At 42.8% G+C, this 18,954-nt stretch overlaps 1 protein-coding gene across 1 annotated transcript; it reads right to left on the bottom strand.

The window, feature by feature from the left end:
• Window positions 1-4,536: 4,536 nt before the first annotated feature.
• Window positions 4,537-18,954, bottom strand: coq6 (coenzyme Q6 monooxygenase). The gene is made up of 12 exons (XM_063202371.1): window positions 18,619-18,954; window positions 17,585-17,719; window positions 16,286-16,344; window positions 15,045-15,171; window positions 12,970-13,109; window positions 11,466-11,573; window positions 11,025-11,087; window positions 10,659-10,766; window positions 9,652-9,854; window positions 7,242-7,357; window positions 6,714-6,880; window positions 4,537-4,961 (listed from the first exon to the last, which is right to left on the bottom strand). Exons 1-12 carry the CDS (start codon window positions 18,821-18,823, stop codon window positions 4,932-4,934), a joined length of 1,461 nt encoding a protein of 486 aa, XP_063058441.1. The 5' UTR covers window positions 18,824-18,954; the 3' UTR covers window positions 4,537-4,931.

The raw sequence follows: 18,954 nt of genomic DNA, 5'->3' as shown, positions 1-18,954 counted from the left end.
AATGATGGTTTGACTCTTTGTGATTACAGTTTGAAAAGCCAGCCGCCTTAACGACACATGAAATGAAAGGCTCTATGAAGATTACAGTTCATTAAAGAGAAACACATTATGATACTGTCTAGAGTAAAAACATGACCACACGCTCTATTTAAAGTCCCAGTTCGCACTACCCAGCACTTCAGTGTCTCGTCTCGTCTTGTCTTGTCTGCTTTCCATTCGGGCCGCTTAATGGCCCCAGAGGTCTCCTCCAGATGACCCTGTCTGTGATATTTACACGCTGCCCGCCCCCCGCCTGACCTAAACAGTCACAGAGAGGTCAGAGTGACTAGGGCCTGTCCATGAAAGAAACATGGAATCAGTTGAGACTTTTTGATGGAGAGGACTGGAGAAAGTGATTGTCGAGGCAGGTCAGTGTAGTCCTGCTCAGAGATCAGAGGTGTCCAATCCCAGGTACAGAAAGTAAAGGCCCTGCCATGTTTTCCCTACAACACAGATGACCTCGCAATGTAACATGTACATGTGGCTGTTCTACCTTCGACCTTGAGGGATTGTTGATCTGTGTAGATGTCCTACCTGCCTTGAAAATGCTTTGCAATCAGCTGATCTGATTCAGAGATGATGGTTGGAGCAAATTTGTGGAAAGGATCTTGCTTTCTGAGCCCAGGATAAACAGCACTCCAATAAGCCACAGATGAAAACTCCCCAGTGTGTGTGTCCATAAAGGTGTTGTTGCTGACACGCAAATTGCACTGAAGTTTTTTTTGGTTTTTTTTGTAAGCCATTTTATCAGACGAAAACAATCAGGCAAAGACAAAAGTTGCAGGAGCTAAACTATGGAGTAAAAAAAAAAACATGTTTTGTTGCACTGATTGAGACATTGTCCAGCAATACAAATACACAGCGAAACCATAACTGACCGATAACGATATGCCAGGGATACAGGTTGGCGAGGTGTCCGGTTTCGTGGAAATAATGGAGAGGTAAGACACAAAAGCGCAGTAGGGCGTTCAAACCGCTATGTCTTTATTTCCACGACAGCAGTCACCTCGATAGCAATCACATCTATCTACTGTTTGCAGAAAACATTGGAATACATTGTAATCCAGTAGAAGGAGTAGAAGTCTCGACCCTGTTGGGTCGAAACGTTGTATGACCTGGATGAACCTTCAAAGTGGAGCTACAGTGTGCGGACTTTTACTCTTTCTATTGTCAGATAGGCCTTTGTCCTGCATCTGGCCTCAGCGAGGTGGGATGTGCAGCTCTAACTCTTCTGAAGAGTTGTGCTTTGTCTCAGGTGCTGCTCTTGTGCACGTCGGGTACTGTGTTATTTTCATTTCGGGTACTCTTTTATTTTCATTTCTTTACCTTGGTTGGTTACGTTTTTTGGGCCAAAAACAAGAGTAGAAGTCCACACACTGTAGATCCGCTTTGTAGGTTTATTCAAATCATATCCACCCCATACATTCAATTATGACCTTGGATAAACCTTCAAAGCGGAGCTACAGTGTGCGGACTTTTACTCTTTCTATTATCAGATAGGCCTTCGTCCTGCACCTGGCCTCAGTGAGGCGGGATGTGCATAATCCTACTCTTGTGAAACATTGTAATCCACAATACCCTCAAAAGACAAACTATGGATGAACTGATCATAATATGCAAGAAAAGTGAATGGTTGGCTGCTTTACATACACTTTTTCTTTTGTTATATTATGTCATATACTGCATGTAAGGGACATCCTTGGCCATGGAACCAATTTTTTTAGGTTGAGCTTTAATTGCAGTGAGAGTGATCTGTTCAGTGGATATATGCTCCAAAAATGATTTCATGATTTTCCGAATGGCAACAGCTCTATCCTTAAATGGGATGGGATCCAGTGTCCAGTCCACTCTCTCACACAATCTAATCTACTACATTTGTCTGGCACCTGCATTAATGCTACTGTGGAAGACACTCCACAAACGAATTCCTATTGTTACCACTTATAAACATGTCGATATGGACATCCGATTCAAATGTTGAGATCAACTTCAAATGGTTCTTAAAGTTAATGGGGGCATCACATCTGCCAAAAAGAAGGGAGTCCCGTTGCTATGAGGTAATTTGACTTACACGGTTTATAATGTCTGTGGTAAATGTAGTTACCATTTTTATCTGTGCTTTGTATAGGCCTATCAGTTAGGCCAGGGGTGTCAAACATTAGGCCGACAGGGGCCAGATGCGGCCCGCCACTTGGCCTAATGCGGCCCGTGACCAGTATGCGAATTTGATTAAGTGTCATATGCAAAAATATATTCAGTCAACTGCTCAAAAATAAACCAGTTGTTTGTGAGTGAAATGCATTTTATTGCAATTCCATTGCCACCTGTGAAAAAATATGTACTGATCATTGTACTGATCATTATTATCAATAATTAAAGGAGCACTCCTGCCAATTTCAATATGCTGTTGTATTGCTCACGCTACCCTTGACTTGTCAGTACCCGGTGATGCTGCAATTCGAGATATGAGCTATTCTAATGGGGGCAGACCTTGTTGTTACGTTGATATCAAGTAGGCTGTATGAGGCCCCTGAATCGAAATGATTTTACACCCCTGAGTTCAGCAAACTGACAGACAGAGCAAATTCCTTATTGTGAGTAATACAGTACAAATGATTCTCCAATAATATCTAACCATGCCTGATAACTGTTAAAAAGACAAATGACATCAGTTAACAAAACACATCCCGGATTCACATCCCACATCCCATTCATTGCAACCCTCGATATGCGTGTTGAGTTGATTGGCAACTGTAAGATTTTGGGTTGAAGTTCAGTAGAACTAGATGTGGCCTGCTGTGCTTGCGTGCAAGTTGCCGCATCATCAACGCTTTCACAGCTGACTGCATTCGTGATGTGATGACAGTGACCATGAAATCCCATGACGAAGGGGGTCAGTCAACTCAAAGTGTGAAACACGCAATGAATCAGAAATGACAAAAAGCAGCCAGCCTTGGAAAAAAAAAAAAAAACACCTTGATGCACCGCCATGCCAAGACCGCGAATTCAGATCCAGCTCTGTCAGAGAGCCTCCCTCAAACGCAAAACGTTTTTTGGATATGAAAAAAAAACCCAAAACGTTACAGATGTGCAAAATTGGGACACAATACAAAAACGCAGCAGTCATCACAAGTCTTGTAAAAAAGGCAAGTCTCTAACTTTCTCTCATGGCGGCAATTACGCCGCGCCGCCAAAGCCTCATCCTCCCCTCAAGTGGGGCCCAAATCACGGCCCTGCGCGGCCTCTAAATACACACGACTTCACACTGAGTGACACCGCGGCCGCTGATCAAAGGCCCAAGCAAAACTCTTCCAGGCCGACACCGACACCGACCGACCAACACACACACGCACGCACACAGGCACACACACACACACACACACACACACACACACACACACACACAAACATACTGTACAGTACACACACACACACTGGTGCGCCAAAAACCAACCATCATGGTTAAAACCCTGGCACTGTGATGTGAAGGAACACGACAAGCGAGTGAGTGAGAGAGATGGTGCGGATCCAGCAATGTCTCACACGGATCACAGTCTTTGCAATATTGGAGAGAGCCTGGGAGGGAGCAGTGTTGTTGTGAAGCGCTGCTGTACTGTACTGTACTGTACTGTGCGTTCACTTGAACAACAACATTGTATGTGTGGGTGTGGGTTGGTGCGCGTCCGAAAGTGATCAAAAATGGCCTGAGAAAAGGGCGAACAGGAGTGGCAGAGAGACGGGAGGAACAATGGCGTGTTGGTCTGGACTCGACTCCCTTATGGGCAAGCATGCAAAAAAAAAAAAAAATGTTTGAGTGAGAGAGCGGGCGGGCGGGCGGGCAAGCACACTGTGATTATGTGTGTAGGTTGGAGGGCGAGCCAGGAATGCGAATGCTGTGTTTAACTGTGGTGAGATGTTTGTGTGAAAGTGGAGTGTGTGAGCGAGGGAGATAGAGACTAAGGGGTAAACGAGTGTGTGAGTGAGTGAGTGAGAGAGTGAGAGAGAGAGAGAGAGAGAGAGAGAGAGAGAGAGAGAGAGAAAGAGAGAGAGAGAGAGAGAGAGAGCGAGAGAGAGAGAGAGAGAGAGAGAGAGAGAGAGGGAGGGAGAGGGGGTATAAGGGCACCATATAATGGCAGTCCTCTCCTCATCAGACAGACATTCCCCACTGAGACTTGGCCAGGGACTTTAGATCAGCTGGGCAGTTTTGTGTGCATCTGTCATCGTCGTCTGTCTGCCTATTTTGAACCCATTACAGTACATTTGGTGAATGCATCACATTTGCCACACACAGCACTTGCCTGCCTGTGTCTGTTTGTTTCAGATTACTGTGAGCCATAAACATTCATTTTTTTGCTATTTGCATTCATTTATTCATTATATTGCGTGTATTTGTTGTACTGTACTGTATGTGTGTTTTATTGTAGGCCTATATGTGTTTATGCCATTCTACTGTGCTATAAGTCAAATTGCCTTTTTAAGGACATTACAGCTTTCAAGTCATTTATACAAACCATTTATTACTTGCAATGCAATGTAGCATTCAAAAAATGTTAAGAGTTTGTGTACAATTTCCAACAATATGTTTATATTACATGTAAACTTAATTTTATTTATGACCAGAACATATTTTACAGTCACACATTAATTACCATTCCATATTAAAACATATAAAACTTGTCTTGTGAAGTGCCTTAATGGGTTAATGTTAAATACAGTATTAAGCCAACTTGTGACAACACATCAAACAAGTTACTCTAGTGGCACAATCAGATGAATATGGATGGAAGTTTTACAAAAATGACGCCTGTGTGAGCCAGTGTGCAAAAACATCTGTAAGTAATGTATTGAACTTCAGGTGGTGTGACTGACTTGTACTCCTGAAGCAGCACATCTCATCTGCTGGCAAATGACATAATCTGCTCCTGTGAAGGACAAAACAAATCATTAGATTTATTACTCATACAGATCTCATTTAAAAGAAATTAAGTACATGGTAAGCACTCTAGCCTACTTCCAATATCTGTCAAATAGTATATTTTTTAAAAGTCCAGTCAAGCATCCAAAGAGATATTCCATGACCAAATTTGCATTTGTGTACTTGCTGTCTGTTGTTTTCTGAAAAAAAGTGTACAGTAGGTGTCTGCCAAATAGACAATGTCGAGACGAGAGAGACAATGTCAATTTCAGGCTTGGGCTGAGGTATGTAGAAACACAGACAGACATATGGGCCATGTCAGGCTATACTCCAATTGTCTTGACCAAGCTGTTGTTGTGACGTAGATTGACTGCCGCACAAAAGCTCCTAGACAAACCTTTTTGGTCTGGCACATCTCCACAGCAAAGTGTTGCTGGTATACATTGAGGTGCAATGTACGCAGCAGTGGAGGCAGACAAGGGAGCATTGCTCTAAGGCCTGTCTGCTGAGGTTTTAGCATAAAGTCTGTGTTTGTGTTTCTGTTTGTGTGTGTGTGTGTGTGTGTGTGTGTGTGTGTGTGTGTGTGTGTGTGTGTGTGTGTGTGTGTGTGTGTGTGTGTGTGTGTGTGTGTGTGTGTGTGTGTGTGTATGTGTGTGTGTGTGTTTGAGAAGTGATGGGGATGTAGTATAGAAACTGTCCAACTGTGTGTGTGTGTCGTGCCTCTTTCATATACAATGTCTACGGTGTGAAAAAGGTAATTGCGCTCTTACAGCACGGTCACAGTCCACGGAATGGAATGACTAATCTGTTTTCATCTTTGAACCAGCTTTTCCGCACAGAAATCAATCAAAAACGGAAAAAATTGTGTCTGCTCTGTCACTGCAAAGAACTTTGATGTGAAAAAAAATCTATATGAGCAGCCGCTTGGGAGCTGCAAGAGCCGGTGTTCTGACAGATTTTCCTACATTGTAATATTTTCCTAGGATTTTCTGTCAGACATAGCTGTCAAACTGTCCTACGTTGTAAAAAAAATAACCATCGCATCCCATGCAGTCCCCTGAAACACTCATTCAATTTCTGGCAAACCTGGAAACCTATAAATTAATGTACACAAATTACACAACAACGAATAGGCCTTCTACACGTAAAACTAAGGATCCTCAGATGCGAATGGATGCAAACACCTGAATAACTAGGCTATGTCAAAACTCAGAACTGCGCCAAACATTTAGTTTCTGCACGGGATTACTACTTTTAATGTAATATTCAAACTCCCTATCTGTTTAGATGTTGTTTGCTCTTATTGCACTCTAAAACTTGATGAAATTCATTTACTAACCGAACAGCTGTGCATGCAGACAGTCATCAACTTTATCAACTGATATCGCCTATTCTATGATAATGTTGGTTTGAGATGCATTTCAAGACTCACACAATGGTTAAGAGTATCGACATTCACTTAGATTATTTTTAGGAGCATCAGAGTAGTACTCTATTTATCTGTCCTCCGCTAGTACTGCACAGTCTTAGGATCAGCTGGTGTAGGATAATATTACGACTGAATGACAGGAAATGACGTTTCGTGGTCTGCGCATGTCGAATGGGGCTTTGTAGGATTATGTTACATGTAGGAGGATTTTACAGAACACCAGCTCTCTTACAGAACACTCGCATCACTAGTGTGAAAGAACCCAGAATCTGTGCTATGGTGAGTGTGTGGTGGTGAATGGAGGACTAGTGAGAAACGTATTGGACGTACTTTGAGGAGAGGTAGGGAGTTGGTGGCCTGAAGGCCCAGTGATCGCATCAGTACAGCGGCCTCATTGTTGGTGGAATACAGTCTCTTCAGCAGGTCAATGGCGGTCATCATGGGCAGGTTATATCGCTGTCGATCTGTCTCGTATTTTAGCAAGTGCTGCAGATCCCCTAAAAGAGAAATAGTGGACCACCAAAGGATGTACAATGTATTTTATCAACGTAATAGCACTATAATGTGTTGGTAATAAGTATTTTATTCCTTGCTGATTTTGCTGGCTTGCCCACTAATGAAGATATGCCAAGTGAGTCATATAATTTTTCTTTCAGCATTAATACACTAAATGTCACAAAATGTATGGATTACAATGTCTGTAGCAGGGGACATTCACCAGGGAAACAAAACCAAAGTATAGGCCTTTCAGAATAAATTTACATATTTCTATTTCATCTCGATTTCCATAAACATATGCTACAGATATACAGTATGTTCTGTTCACTATTCTGTGTATTTCTGTCCTTTGCGACTTACCGAGGTCTTTGCCATTAAACGCTGCTTGACTGAGGATTTCAGTAAGACAGGCCACATCCCCAAATCCAAGATTGGCACCTTGCCCAGCCAATGGGTGCACACGGTGTGCAGCGTCACTGAAACAAGATGAATAACCATATTACCTAGGCATGTACTGTAGCCAGTATTTAATAAAGGCTTTTAAAACTTTAGTAAGGAGTGCCTCAAATAGTGTTTTTTTATCTTTTCATGGAAGTTTGGACGCCCAAGTTCTTTTTGATGAGCACCCTTTTTTACTAACTGGATACAGGACCCAGTGAAGCATTCCCTTTTCTCTTTTTTGTAACCATATTACCTATTCCTTATAAAATCATGCAGAATCTGTTACAGACTGGGGGCGCTGTGGCGCACCGCGCTAAGCCCCCCACCTTTGGGCTTCCATTGCCCATGGGAACCCCGGTTCGAGTGCGGCCGGGATCATTTCCCAGCCCTGCCCCATCTCTCTCTCCCAATCATTTCCTGTCTAATGTAATAAAATTATAACCTGTAGTTAGGATTTTTTCTTTCTGTGTTTCTGGTTAAACTCTGACTGGTTAAACGCTATTTTCTTGTGTGAGCTCTTGCTGTGAATTATGTGACATCTGTACCAGGACGAGACATCTCTTCCAAGTGTGTCTCAGACAAGAGTTACCACTTAACTGAACTATGACCTTGTATGTTTATTCTTCTTTGTTGCACTTCCCGTTAAAGACGCTCCCTGTGGAAGGAGAGACAGAGAGACCAAGGATGCCATGCTAGGAACACGTTTTCCAGGCTTCTCAATCCTTCTCCTTTCGCGAAAGCCAATTGTAAACCTGATCTAATTGTCGTGGTCTCATTATGTATTAAGGAGTTTTTATAACACTACTCTCACTCTGTCCTGTAATAATAAAGGCCAAAAAATATGTTACAGGCTGACTAAGCAGTTAACATGTGATTGAGCTGTCAGGTGTCTACCTAAAAATCAACACACTGTCCCCTCACTCAATGAATGTCTTTTCATCCAAGAGTGATCGATACAAATGTGATCATGTATACTACTGAGTTATGTAAAGTCATAGGTTCTTTCAACTTGCAAGTCTAAGTAGCAAGACAATCCTACTTGTTCACTCTTTTAACCCTTATTTCAAAATGTTCCCATCAACAAATCCTTTCGAAACACATTTACATTTTCGACTGGTTGTCAACGTATAAGACAAGTGGAGCGCATGTCCTCAAAAACTAAGTCAGAGGTGTCAGAGAAGAGTTGTGGACATTTCACAACAGGTGGTCTGAAAACTTGCACTGCTCCGTAAAAAGATTTTATTTGGGAAAACAAGGCAACGTTTTGAAACGTGCCCTTGTTCTTGAAATAAAATCTGAGGTGCACTTTCCAACAGCCCAACAACAGGCCTACAGCTCAGGTTATAATGGATAACTGTTCTACTGTGTTTTTTTGTTTTGTTTCTGCGAATGAATGTGACATCCTTGTGTAGAGGGTCCTGAACAGTGGCCCTTCTTGAAACACTAACATCCCTGTAAGCTTCAGATAGTATACTGTATTGCGGAAAACAAGGTGAAAGACACAGCACGAAAAGGGGGATTTCTCTCCATGTGGACACCACTAAACGTCAGAGAAATTGCCTGACTTTCGTCCGCATGTGGGCGCTTGTGAGGCTGAGAAACTTTAGGTTTGCTGATAGAAAAGATCGCCATAAACAAATCTGAACCGCGGTGAGCACCTTTGCATTTGAGTTAGATTTTTTGACACCCAGGAGGCAGATCACCGACTCTGACTAGAAATGTAGGCCTTTGATTCCCAAGCTGTGGGCCGCGGCACTGTGGGCTTCGAAGGGATTGCAATGTATTGCAAGTGTGCCTTGAAGAATCAAAATAATATTTGTGCATGTGTGTGTGTGTTGATGTTGACTATTTATTTGAGTTGTGTTGTTTATCGGGTTAGAGTTAGGCCCTGAACATTTGTGAAAATTTCAAGTGGGCTACTGTTGGAAAATCTTGGAAATCCCTGCTGCAGGCTATCAGCCATTTGCAAAGACACCATTGATGCTCCCTCTGAACACAGGTACAGTATTCTCTTTTGTAAGAAATACAATTCAGCAAACAACACATCTCGTTAATAAATACGACTTTTTGGAAACTATGATCATGAACCAAAATTCTTTTTTTTTAAATATTTTTTGTGGGGCTTTTGTCTTTCTTTCAATAGGACATTGTAGTAATGACAGGAAGTGAGTTGGGAGAGAGAGATGGGGAAGGGTCAGCAAAGGACCCGAGCCGGACTCCAACCCGGGTCAGCCGCATAGTAGACGAGTGCCCTACCATTAAGCCACGGTAGGGCCGATCATGAACCAAAAGGCAATGGTTCGATGCTTAATTCAGCAGACAGACTTACCCGACTAGCGCCATCCGATGGCGGACGTACTCGGAGGCGTGTCCTAGGCCCAGAGGAAATGCCACGCGGCTCTCGGGGCTGACGCCTGCCACGCTCGGGGGCAGCTGGCGCGCAGAAGACCCCGTCGGCATGAGCACCGAAAGGGCCGTCCGGAACATAGAGCCTGCCATCTCGGTCACCTCTGACTGGTTATGCTTACTCCACTGCGGAGACAGAGACATGGGGGTGGGGGAGGGGATGCAAAAACATGCTTCAGCTATTCAACAGTATTTTAGGCATTGATATTTATTTGGTCTCTGTGAAAAAAAAGAGTTAGCTCCTCGCACCTTCTCAAATTGTCTATTGATAGATTTCCTTGAATTTAGGATGACTTTTCAACTTTGCTTTTTTTCCGGAATCTGGGGCGTGTGAACATTTTTTTTTCCACAGAAACTTTAACTTTTTTGTTCAGCACCTGGGATGTGCACGAAGTCTCCTTCCAAGTAGTATTTACGTATTTGGTGTCACTAATACCAAACAAATCTTTGTATACCCTCTGCGTTAGTTAAAATAAATCACCAAACTACTGCTAGCAGTCATGTCGTTCACAAAAACACACATTCTAATCCAACATACTGTACTTAAAGGTGCACTGTGTAAGATTTTTGGTTGTCTATTTACAGAATTCATGCTACCCATTCACTAATGTTACCTATTTCATGAAAACTTACCACCATCATCAAATTCTAAGTATTCATTATGACTGGTAAAATTGCGGGATTGAGGGATCTTCTCTATGGTCTGCCATTTTGAATTTTTTAGCTGCAAAAAATGACTGTACTTGGGCCATACTAGAAAATATTAGTTTACTACTTAGTAAACTTTAGTGAAAAGATCAAATTTGGCCATAGGCAACCCAGTTTCATTGAGCAGCATCGTTGCAGTACCTTTTTTGACCATTTCCTGCACAGTGCACCTTTAATGTTGTCATGCAGTCAAAACAGTAGGAGCAGCAGCAGGACACTTACGAATGCGGAGTTGATGGCATCCACAAAGCTCTCCTCATCCTGCCTCACCAGCTCCTCAGCGTGCTCGTGACTGGTCGACCACACCAGCGAGCTCTCAGTGTGAGACAGCTTTAGAGAAACAGCGAACAATGATATAGTATTTCCCTGCGTCACGACATAACATGAAATTCAACCAATTTTGACCTTCAGTCTGCAAATGTGTCGATGACGTTTTACGTAGTAGTAGTAGCACACTTCAGGGTGGTGCAACCATAGCTGATGGCACTATTGTATGGATTTGTTGTTGTTGTTGTTATTGTTGTTGTTTTATCTAATGTGCGTATTTCCACTGTGTACCAAATCATGCATTAGACCATGAGCACTTACTGGAAGCATAGCTAGAGGGCCAGTAGGAAGAAACCGCTGCCAAGCAACATTGTTCTCTGTTGGCTACAAACACAAGGAAAGAAACACAAAGCACAGCAACGTTCAAATGACATGAAACAAAACCAGACATGTGAAGTAATAAACAGTGTTATTAGACATTGTTATTATCGTCAATATTATGGCATCCATGCATCCATAAATGCATCCATCCATCCATCCATCCATCATCGGACTGCAGGGTCCTATACTACAAAGCTGGTTCAGGATAAGTTAAGGTTGAGGTAAGAGGCAAATCATCTAATAGACGAGCCTGGAGTCCTTGTTTCCTTAAAAAAGGCTCTTGTATTAGATGATTTATCTCTTAACTTAACCTTAACTTATCCTGAACCAGCATAGGCCTCAGAAGAGCTACATACGTATGTAATGTCTACAGTACAGTACCTCTGATAGTTGAAGTACAGCCACGACAGCGGACTGGTCGTAATTCCACTTGACGTGAGGTATCCCAGCTTCTTTACGAATCATTGAATTCGCCCCATCTGCCCCGATCTGTTGACCAGGAAAATATCATCAACATGGAAGCACTTTTACATTTTTTTACTTGTTTTATTACCTCCGCAAAGAAGAAGTTTTCTGACGCGTTTGTTTGTCTGTCTGTTTGTTTGTCAGCAGGATAATTCAAAAACGTATGAACGGATTTGGCTGAAACTTTGTGGAGTTGTTGGAAATGACCAAAGGAACAAGTGATTACATTTTGGTGGTGATCAGGATCACAAACCAGAACGAGTATTTTTAAAAAAGATTCTTCACCATTGCTAGCCAAGAAATCTCTACGTCCCTAGTGACCGCAAATTGAATTGCGGAACAGGGCAAATTTTGACATTCCAGTTTCAAACTCCACAAAAAGAAAGCAGAAAGACTTCAAATAAAAATAGGGTGTAGCATAGTCAAATGTTCTATCAAACAGCTTCCTTGGCGGAGGTCTGCACTCTCTGAGTGCATGTCTAGTTTATATTGTCATTACCATGCCTTAGGGGCAACAACACAACTTGAAATTCCAGAAAATGTGCAATAGAAATAAACACTTACTCATAGTTGTATGAAAAAGGAGGAGAGGTACTCTAGGGTCAAAGACGTGCAAAATGAAATTGTCATTCAGTGTAACAGATACCTTCTGCTGACTGTAACTGTAAAAAACATGACTCTTTTTATTTATTTATTTTCCAGTGAATTCATGAAAGCCTCGGCTGTCATCCATTCACTTGAAACAATTTAAAAATCATGTTTTTTACCGTTACAGTCAGCAGAAGGTATCCGTTACACTGAATGACAATGCCATTTTGCACGTCTTTGACCCTCTAACAGATGCAATTACATCACCGGTAGTATGTTATGACAGTTGAAACCATGTAACATCATACTATTAGTGTTACAATCACATCTGTAAGAGTACTTCTACCGGTACTTCTATGGTATACAGCTCTGCACCAATTAATGTGCACTAATGGCCCCTCGCTTTGGGTAGGGTGTGCACATCCAAAGTCACTTGCTGCAGGTGCTAGACAAAAGTGTTAGACAGGTGAAGAAGGTAGGTCTGCACACTGCCGAATAAGCTCCAAAGAAAAATGCCTATGCCTGACGAAGATCCAGGATGATCAAAATGTTGCTGCTTTATTTTTTATTTTTTTTTGGGGTGGTTTTCAAATTTATTAGGACAGAACAGTGAAGAGTAGGACAGGAAATGAGTGGGAGAGAGAGACGGGGAGGGGCCGGCAAACAAACCCCGGTCAGCCCCATGGTAGGCGAGTGCCCCACCGGATGGCCACGGCAGGGCCGAAACGTTGCCGTTTTAATTTAACAAACTTAAAGAGTTTGAGAGTTTATTCCGCAGTGTGCAGAGCAGACCAACAGTACCTTCTTGAACCACTAGTGTCCCCTGACTCACCAGAAGCTTAGTGTGCAGCACCTCTCCACTGGCCAGAGTCACCTGTACCCAGGGGGAGGAGGGAGAGGCGTCTGCCAGACTGTAGCTGCCCGGCCAGTCGTACCTTGTCACCCGGGACCTGTACCTCACGTTCACACGATCTGCAAGCAAGCACAGTCCACAAATGTTACAGTGAGCAGCCTTTTGGTGCAAATGGCAACGACAGTCAGCTATCCAACTCACTGAGTGCTGAAACAAACTCAGCTACATCATAACAACATTGTAATGATATTACAGAGAGTCTTAAGTAGCAGATGTAAAAAGATGTAGCCAAGAGGCAATAGAGGCTCTGCTTGAAAGGGTAAGTGATAAAAACAACAACAAAAAACCTTACTTCAATAGCACATAAAAAAATAACATGCTCAAAGTGCAGCTACACTGTCGTATTTTGTAGCATTACTACACTACATTCCTAGAAATGTATCCAAAGCAAATCACAGTAGAAGAAAGATTACGCCACAGATATGAGATATTGAGTGTGAGATCAGACTTAGACGGAACAAAATGCAAAGTACAGTTTTATGCACTTTGCAGCATTTATATTGTAAGTGATTTACAAGCCACTGTGTGTGGAACATTTCAAATTTCATTATCATCTGATAAAACAACCAAAAAAATGAATTTAACACGGCGGGGCAAAGGGTTAGAGAGGGGAACAGACTCATGCATTCAGTGTGGGAACAATTTTAACGCTTAACGTCTTTTCGCCTTAAAGCATATGGTTCTGTAGATGTAACCCACAAATATTTTTAGAAAATGACAGTGTTCCCTGCAGACCTCCGTGATTCCTGGGACCCCACATGTTTCCAGACGGCGTTTTCGTGTATGTATAGTTTTTTCAAGGAGTTGGTTTCATTTTCCATCTCATCCTCCCAAGGCACAGCTTATTAAATAAAAACATTTCCATTTCTAATTTTCATTGTGTGGCATTACACTGCACTGCAGATGAGAATTTAAGCATGAACACATGTCCAGACAGACTTCAGGGTTCTGGTGATTATCCAAACCCCCCAAAAAAACATTAAAATGGAAAAGAAAATAAGAAACGGGAGGAAAAAGGCAACAGGCTTTGGCAAAACCTATATGATAAGACAGGCAGAGTGAGATGGCGTCTTCAATGAATGCATGACCTAACTGTATGGCAGTCTTTCGTACAAAAACCTAGAAGACCCCACGTGCTTCCAGATGAAGTTATAGCATATATAGTTTTTCTGACTTGGTTTTACTTTTGGTTCCATCTTTCCCATGCAGAACTTATATATAAAGACATGTTTAATCTTCACTAAGGGTGGTGTATAACAGCAAGAGCATCTAAGGATGAACACTAAGGCTGTAACAATATTGTATCGAACCGAGAAATCGTGATACACAGTCACAATACTGTATCGTGATACAAGGAGGCAGTATCGTGATACGCCCTTTCAAAGTTTTATTACCCACATCAGTCCAGGAAACAACCTTATGGATTTGATGTGATGGTGTTTCCAAACTTCCATGGAGATACATTTCAGAAATCGTGGGGTGTATCGAACCGTAGGTCAAAAATTGCGATACGAACCGAATCGTGAGTTGAGTGTATCGTTACAGCCCTAATGAACAGGTGTCCTGCCGCTCTTCCACATTTCTGGACTGTATGTGGCACAGTGTTTCAGTGTTCTGGTAATCAGCCAATCAAAAAATACATTGAAAAAACAAAACAAAAACAGGAAAAAAGGCAAAACCTATATGACAAGACAGACAGTCAGTGCTTTGTGTTAAACACATGACCTATATAGTGGTGCTGTTGAAATCAGTGTCTGAACAACTGCACACAGGGCCCCAAGGCAAGACCCTGATCAGGCCCCCCCATGCAGCTCGCCAAGGTCACAATAGGGCCCCCACCACCAATACAAGAGGGCCTTGGGCCCAGGGGCAAATGCCCTGCTCGCCCCCCTTTATAGTTCCGCCCCTGGTTGAAATAAGGCTGCTGTGTCTATGTATGTACGCTGCATGACTTAGACACGCGAGGCTGTCATTAGGCTGCCGGTGGTAATTACCTGACAGCGTCTGCAGCTGAGTGGTGAGAGCGGCCACGATGACGTCGTTCTCCACAATGTAGGCCATCTCCTCCTGCAAGTTCTCCTTCTCGAAGGCGATCAGGGAGTCCGAGCACGCATCCCAAACCTGCACAACATCACACACAGATAGAAGTTCAAGACGCCTTTCAAGACAGAGAAATGAACAGAACCTGACGAGAAGTGCAAGAAACCTTCTCGCAGTAATGAATGGTGCAACACACAGTAAGATTATTGGTGAAGCTTAGAAGGACGAACAGAACAATACACGTACAAAAACACACAAATACGTACATAACAAGAACTTATCTATTCTACTTTTGTCCTTTTTTAATGATTCCGTTTAAAAACGACTTTAATTAAAGGAGCGTGCTCTTCTGTCCTTGCCCTGCCTGGGTAACAGTGACCACACAGCCTTTGTGATGGTCAGGCTGTAGGGTGTTCCTGTGTCTGCCCAGTTCCATTGCCTCGGTTATAGTTACCATGGATACTGTAGAGTCTGTATTTGCTCAGGATTTATTTTGCTTCATTATCACTGACAGTCGGGAACAAAAATTGTAGAATGCAGCGTTCTAGAACCTGTTGAACAGGCGGTTCTCCGTCACTATTTATTTGACCTAGCATCCATCTCCATGTCCGTTTATAGGATTCGATTGGAGCACATTCAGCATTGGCTGATAGATGTGTTTGCGCAAATGTTTGTTCTAAATAGTCGCCGTTTGCTATTGGCATGAATTTGTTGACAGTAATTGCTGTTTGGGGAGCAGAAATGGAACTATTTGTCCTTCAATATTTGTTATGGGGTTTAGTTAACTTCAAAACCAGCCTGTCTCAAAAGGGCTCTTTTCAAGGGTGAAGTGACAGGATTTAATAGACAAACCGATTTTGAATGTAAAACATCCAACTACAAACTACAACCACAGGTTTTTATAGGTGCTGACAACATTTATGAAAACGTAATCCTTGTCCCTTTGCTCATAAATCATCTTTATTTACATTGCCATCTAAACTCATCCAACAAATAATAATCTTTCTGACTTTCTGAATCTTTCTTTGCTTTTGTGCTTCGTGTTGTTTCCAGATTTCTGTCATGCTGGATGTTTGGTGCACAGTTGAGACAAGTGTTGGTGCTTACAGCAGTGAGAACACTTTGCCAGGTTAAAAAAAACAGCACGCAAATGTTGAACCCTTCCCATCAGGAAACAAGGCCCTGAACTACTCACCTGCATTTTCTGATACGGCTTGCACCTCATATTCAAAACATGATCCCACGCTCCAAGACCTAAAATCAAGAAAGAATAAAGAATAGTTTAAAGAATAGTTAAGCAGATAACTTGAACCAACAATGGATAAAAAACGTGACGTGTTGGCATAGGCCTCTCAGTATCTCAGTAATGCATTGGTGGTATTGCGTGTCTTTATGTCACTTACATACACTGGCCTCTAGAGGGAGCCAAAAAGCCAAGGTATTTAAAAACAAAACACAGCTACACACTGCGTCCCTTTCCTCTGTGTTTAATTTGAAGCAAACAGCGAGTTTGTGTCTGTGTTTGTCAACATCAGGGGAACTGAGAATCTAACACTCGAAACGAAACATGATGTTCTCCTGCAATCATCAAGTTATGTCAAGCTGTGTGAGTTTAGTCTTTCCAAAATATTGATAATTTACCCCTAATGTACGCAAAGTATGGGCATCATGCACATCTAACACAGACCCAACATGTGTACATTTAATATAGCTAATAAAATATGGCATACAGGGCATTTGCCAGTGAAATGACAGTCCTCAGGGGCTGATGCTGTTGTTGTTGTTCTTGTTGTTGTTTTGTGTTTGTATTTTTGAGACCGGTCCAGAATTTCGAGAGGGATGTGCAAATATGCTTGGGCCTATTTTCAGTCCTAGTTCAGCTGTGATTCCTATCATGTACACCAGTGTTCTCCAAATGATGGCCCAAGGGCCAGATCCGGCCCGGGTATGACAAACATTTGGCCCACCTTGAAGTTGTAAAATGAAATAAAGTTTATATATTTTTTGAGCTAATGCCCAGTGTGCGGACGACTTCATCACACCACCATGATGTTGGAACAAATGAAAACATATGCTGTATGTGTGCTGCTATCTGTGGCCATAGAGTCGAGCGATTTGTTAGGCCCTCAGCCCCATTTGCGCTACACAATTTGGCCGTTGGGGAAAATAATTGGAGACCACTGACATATATGATGGAGGTGTTCCCGCACCTGTTCGTCCCCCTCGGGGATGCGAACCTGCCACCTTGTCATCTACAACGGTCCGGAAATGGGAGACACAGTACGATACCGCTGGACTAAAGGAGCAGTCCTCCAGCCCAAGGGCATTGACACTGTATGAGGCTTTGGGAGGGAGGTTTACTAACGTTCCACGCCAACTCTGCTAGTTAGCCTCTGTTACACTCTGCCCCTTAAACCTCACTCCTATCCGGGTCACGGCACCACTGTGACGGAAGCGTTCATTGTACACACAGTACAGAATACACATTACGTACCGCTGAGGAAGGTGGCTGAGCCGGGGCTGATGGAGCTGACCCTGGTGCTGTAGGCCTCTGGAACCTTCTCCATCACCTTCTTGGGTCCCGCCTCCAGCAGCAGAATCTCTTTCCCTTTCAGATTGGCATCCAAACCTGGGACATAGTATGAAGCAACATAAACATGAGCGTCGAAACATCCCCAACTACATTTGAAGTGTGTGCATTACATCAAATAGACTTACTATCATGACTGGACACTACACATTCAAAGTGATTAGGTCCAACATGGTATACAGTACCATAATTCAGTCATGGGTAAGTGGTTAGGGCGTCAGACTTGAAGCCCAAAGGTTGTCGGTTCGACTCCCGACCTGCCAGGTTGGTGAGGGGCGTAATTAACCAGTGTTCTACCCCATTCTCCTCCATGACTGATCGGTACCCTGAGCATGGTACGTCGCACTGCTCCCTTTCTGGTGCCATTGGGGGCTGCCCCCTTGGCTTGCACAGGTGAGTCATCAATGCAATTTCGTAGTGTGCAATGGAGTGCTGTGTCACAATGACAATGGGAGTTGTAATTTCCCAGTTGCGTCACTTTAACTTCATAATAGGTTTAGCTCTCTGACAACTAAATGACTGAGGACCAGAGACTACATGTAATATGATAATGTAAAGAGCAGGATCCATAGGCTAAGTGTGTGTAAGTCATGTTGTAACAAACAGTTAAATGTTTCATTTAACAGGCTACAATAACCAAAGTTGCACTATTCAACATTCTATGCTTGTGTTTTTGTATGCAGTGTGTGTGTGTGTGTGTGTGTGTGTGTGTGTGTGTGTGTGTGTGTGTGTGTGTGTGTGTGTGTGTGTGTGTGTGTGTGTGTGTGTGTGTGTTGAAGGTAGTTAGACCATATCCAGTTTTGCTGAGTGTTGAAAGTGTAGGCCTACAGTATGTCTTACTACTAATTTGATGTTCTGACAATGCACATCATTTTGACAGAGGACAATGACCTATATCCAAGATTGCTGTGTGTCTGAGTGTATCCAATAATACTCACCTAGGGAGCAGGCCATTGCGGTCCCAACCAATCCTCCTCCTGACACAATCACATCATAAACTTTATCCGAACTGCTGCTGGACAGTGGACTCCGTGATAGGAAGATCCCATTTAACGCTAATCTCTCCATACATAACTGTGTTTTGGTTGCGCCTCTGCATTGCCCCAAGATGACAAATGCTTTGGACTTGGCAAGGTTGAACATTGCAACCCTCAGAACCTGCAAAGTTCTGAATGCAGACTCGAGACAACAGCCTATCGACGAATTCAATGATCTCTAAATATGGTTATACTTCTGTGACATTCGCATTCACCTGGGCACGCACTATTTCGCTG

Source organism: Engraulis encrasicolus, chromosome 7, assembly GCF_034702125.1.
Source record: "Engraulis encrasicolus isolate BLACKSEA-1 chromosome 7, IST_EnEncr_1.0, whole genome shotgun sequence".
NCBI classification, from domain to species: Eukaryota; Metazoa; Chordata; class Actinopteri; order Clupeiformes; family Engraulidae; genus Engraulis; species Engraulis encrasicolus.
This window is presented reverse-complemented; position numbering and strand designations above follow the sequence as displayed.